The sequence below is a fragment of the Bos taurus genome, chromosome X (assembly GCF_002263795.3).
Source record: "Bos taurus isolate L1 Dominette 01449 registration number 42190680 breed Hereford chromosome X, ARS-UCD2.0, whole genome shotgun sequence".
Taxonomy (NCBI): Eukaryota; Metazoa; Chordata; class Mammalia; order Artiodactyla; family Bovidae; genus Bos; species Bos taurus.
Window position 1 is genome coordinate 96,904,472 of NC_037357.1, and position 4,847 is coordinate 96,909,318.

Sequence of the window (4,847 nt, forward strand, 5' to 3'; positions counted from 1 at the left end):
TGTAATTCTCTGTTGATCTAGAGTAAACTCATTTATGGTGGAGAAACCCCTGGCAGTCTATTTGTTTTAGGTCAACATAATCTTAACACTAGTCTGGATAAACATGTACTACATTAGTGTCCTCTCAGCACTGGCATTCTAGGCCTGGCAGCCTTCAGAAGGGAAACAAAAACAAAACAAACAGACAAAACCCACAGCAGGTTTCTTTGATTAGGTTTTCAAATCAGCCGGCTGTCATCTTGCCTCAAGTGACACAAAATGCCTGACCCACACAATGAGCTCCCCGGGGGTCGGAAGAGGACCAGAGATTTGCGAGAGAATATTGAACGAGTGCCCTTAGAAGGCTGCGAATCTCCCCAACCAAGGAAGAGGGCTGGAACGTGGGTCCCCTCAAGCAAGCAAGAGGGTGCTCAAGGCCCTTTCCTAGAGCTTCAAGTGTGCCACCTTCTCCACCATGAAGCAGGAGGTACTATGATGTGGTGGCAGGAGGCTGGGGTGGAGTGCATTTGCCCCACCCCCCCACCCCACTCAAGCTACGTCAAAGACCCACCCCGCCCCCACCCCTCAAGAGCTCACCATCACCATGGCAGCCATTGTTTGGTCCGCGTCCCCGTCGTCTCAGGAGATGCCACAGGCCTCTCCAAGACTCTCGGACTAAATCCAGAGAGCCCTTGGCCCTAACCCACAAACCTCCCAGAGAGAGGCTCCTGCCTCCAGCCCGAGCCCCCTCCCACCCTTCCAACCTCAGAAGGACAAATTTCCTTCTGATTCTTGGACAAAGGAGATCAAGGACGATCTGATGAGTGAGGCGGGAGAGCCCACCCTCAAGGACATGGCCACTTCCTTCTGCCCTTACGTGGCGTGGAAACCCCTGGCATCCTTGGGAGGCGGAGACCAGACCCTAGGCCTAGACACAGGCCACCTCAGTGGGGATGGGATCCCCAAAACCACCACCAGGGGCGCCAAGGGAAAGGCGCCTAAGAAGGTCATTGCTAAGAGGGTCCTAGGCACTGTCGTGTGGTTTAAGGATAAGAAAGGGTACGGCTTCATCAGGAGGCACGATACCCAGGAAGATGTGTTTGTTCACCATACGGCCATCACTGGGGAAACCCCCTGCAAGTACCGAGGCAGCGTGGACGACGGCGAGACGGTGGAGTTCGACGTGGTGCAGGGTGAGCGGGGCACCGAGGCCGCTAAGGTGACTGGGCCAGCGGGCGTGCCACTTAAGGGAAGCTGCTACACTGCCCACTGCAGCAGCATCCACCGGGGCTTCAGCATCCACAGCCACGCGCCTCCACCTCGAGGTTCCAAGAGCACGGAGGGCGACGCTGATGAACGCGAGGGCAGAGGCAAAGGCTTCACTGCGGCCCAGGGCCTCAGACGCCCTCTCCCTGGCCACTCCCAAGACCAACGACTGAGGCGTTTCCCGCCCTCCCGCAGGGCACCATCTGTGACCCGCCACCCATCGATCCTGGCTACCACCAGCGGCCCCCAGTCCGACTGGCAGCCTGGGTCCACCCCCACCACAAGGCAAGAGGGGCATCCTCGGCGGGGTCGGGGCCCCAGCTACCTGCTGAGTCGCCCTAGGGGCCGAGGCATCACTCCTGGTCCAAGACACTCACCAGGCATCTCGGAGGAGCTGGAGGCAGAGCACAGCGAGAGCCGGCAGGAAGCCAGCGGCAATCCGCCACAGAGGCCCCCTCCACGCTATGGATCTTGCCGTCCCAATAACCCGCGCCGCCTCCCGCAGCAAGTGCCTGGCGCCCAGGGACAGAATTCCGACCGAGGAGAGGGCAAGATCAGGAAGAGCGCCACTGAAACACCAGCTTCTGTCGCTGTGGCCAAGAAGAACGACGCCCCTGAGGAGAAGAACCCCTCGGTCATGGATGCACCCTCTGCCGCCCGGGCCTAGTCACAGCTCGGCTTGCTCCCCAGGGACTCCCCTGTAGCCCTGGGCTACGGGTGATGTCCCCTTGAGGAGCTCAGTCCAAACATGCACACAGATTGTTAGATTTGGGCCCTGAAAAAGATACATGCCCTTTACCCAAGGTGAGAAGATAAATTACAAGATCTATATAATTCTAAATTCCCTCATATCATCTGCTTTGGTAGTTACCCTACACACACACTCACACACACACTCACACACACATGCACACACGCACAGAAACACACACTTCTGAACCTATATCTTTAATAGTCTGACCAGGACCACACCTATTATTCTGCATCTCCAGGTGAATTTGTTGAAATAACCTTAAAAAACTGTGTTTTATTTTTAACCAAAAAAAAAGAAAGAAAGAAAGAAAATGAAGATTATCTGAAACTAGAGATGATGTCACATTGCTCACCTGGCTTGTATTTTAACAATAAAACATTTCATGTTGCCTTTATCTCTTATCACTGTTGTCTGAAATTTTTTAAAGCCTACTAGCCCAAAATTCAGAGAAGGCAATGGCACCCCACTCCAGTACTTTTGCCTGGAAAATCCCATGGATGGAGGAGCCTGGTAGGCTGCAGTCCATGGGGTCACTAGAGTCAGACACGACTGAGTGACTTCACTTTCACTTTTCACTTTCATGCATTGGATAAGGAAATGGCAACCCACTCCAGTGTTCTTGCCTGGAGAATCCCAGGGACGTGGAAGCCTCGTGGGCTGCCATCTATGGGGTCGCACAGAGTCGGACACGACTGAAGCGACCTAGCAGCAGCAGCAGCCCAAAATTGTATTGAGAGTCCTTACAATCTTTATCTTTAGAACGAGTTTTAGCAAAGGTCATACATATTGATTTCTTCACAAGTCATGAATTTAAGACTAATTCTGGACTTAACAGATTGAACATCTCAGGTTGTTCTAAAGGGGAACAATGCATGAAGAAAGATGTATCCTGATCTCTTTCATTTCCATCCTCTTCCCCTGTCTTGGAATTAGAACAATAAGTCAGAAGAGTGGGGCCCAACTACCCACACTTACTCCTTTGCTAGTACTCTGTGTTTTGCAAGCAAAACATCATGACTAGTAAAACTGTGGCTCTCTGGAAGCAGAATTTGCCTCTTTCAAATTTTTTTTTTTTTTTAAGGGACGTGATCTAATACCATTGAACCATAAAAATGAAAATTGGCATGAGGGACTGGGAGCGGTGGACAATGAGGAGATGCTCATCCAAGGGTACAAACTTTGAATTGTAAGATGAGTAAGTTACAAGGACCTAAGGTACAGCATGGAGACTATGGTTAACAGTACTGTCTTGTATACTTGAAAGATGCTATAAGAATAGGTCATTAATGTTCTCACATAACAACAAGAAGAAAATGTTAATTATGTGAAGGAAGGATGTGTTCCTTAACCTTACTATGGCAAGGTTTTTCAATATGCACCTGTGTGAAAATTATCACATTGTACCTCTTAAACTTACACGATATCACCATAAATCTGTGGGGGTGAACCTGAGGGAAAAAAGAAAGGAAGCAAGTGTAATTTTTGTTGTGAGCAAGGAAGCATCACTGGAGCTGAAGAGAAACATGTAGTCCATAATCTTCATCTGTGCTTCCTGGTTGAGCTCTTCCAGGGGGCCTGTGGAAGATTCCTGGAAGGCTGAGCAGGAGGTGCAGTTCAGTCCACCTCATTCCTATCAAACAAAGAAGCTCTGATTGGGAGTGTCATTCCTATCCTAGTCTTTATTTGAACATGTGGTGGAGCTGATGAATGGGAGGCAGGAGTTGGGTTTGGAAGTGGGGGAAATGAGCCATAGATACTTGAAACCAGCAAAGGTCTTTAAATCCTCATGTTACAGATTAAGGAAATTGGATTATAAGTAGCAAGATCCAAATACATTTCTCATTTACATGTGGAGGCATTTTACACCACATTAAAAGCTAGCCTAATGTATTTGGAGAGGAAGTATTCAATCATTCTTTATGGTTATATATCCAAATCCATTCACACAGAAACAGTAGAGGTACTTCATTCAGAGAATATTTGAGTGCCCTCCTGTGCCAGACACTCTGCCAAGCACTAGGAACTGCGTCATAATGAAGATGGCCCCTTATCTCAAGGAGCCCACAACCTAGTGCAGATGAGATAAAACTGACAGTGGCTACACCATGGAGCAAGTGCTCTGGGGGAGTTAGCACAGGATGTGAAAGGAAACACAAGTGAGGCATTTTGTGGCAGGGTTAGTTCCAGGTTGAAAAAACCACTATTTGGGCACTTGAATTTAAAATTATACCTAGCAACTACCACAAAACTCAGATTTGATAAAGCCATCTCGACACAGAGCTAGAGGTTGTTCATCCAGACTCCTAGCCCAGTGCACTTCCCAGTATACCAGCTGACTTCTTCAGAGACTAGCAGAATGAATCAAAAATCATTAAGCATAAGAATTTATACAGAAACACATCACCAAGTGAGAATAGAAGAGGACTCAAAGTGAGACTAAACTTGTTATAATTAGGAAAGAGTTCAGGTCCCTCCAGGAATCTTTTTTACATCAAATAACAGACCCAGATAGGGTGCAGGGAAATGTCTTCTATATATATACAAGGTTGGGTTCATAGGCTTCAATTTCTTCTGTGAGGTATGAGCATCCGGAGACAGTAGATTGGTCAGCCTGGCCATGGAGGCTTCGCTTTGGCGGAATGGAGGGCATAAAGACAAGACTAAGGAATCGTGAATTTCCCCTGCTCACAAGGTGCCTGACAGGAATAATTAGCAGAAGTTGACCTGGTGATTGCTGACTGGGGGAGGCGGGTGGTTTAGAGTAATGGAGAACTGAAGGATATAGAGCGTGGTCACAGAGGTATTGATACATATCTAGGGATGACTATAGCTGGCAGCAGGAATGTTC

At 48.8% G+C, this 4,847-nt stretch overlaps 1 protein-coding gene across 1 annotated transcript; it reads left to right on the forward strand.

Annotated features, from left to right (window-relative positions):
* The first annotated feature begins 575 nt into the window (after positions 1 to 575).
* On the forward strand, positions 576 to 2,393 carry LOC101906359 (Y-box-binding protein 3-like). Its single transcript, XM_010822050.3, has one exon. The coding sequence runs from the start codon at positions 800 to 802 to the stop codon at positions 1,910 to 1,912; it is 1,113 nt and encodes a 370-aa protein (XP_010820352.1). The 5' UTR covers positions 576 to 799; the 3' UTR covers positions 1,913 to 2,393.
* The last annotated feature ends 2,454 nt before the right edge of the window (positions 2,394 to 4,847 follow it).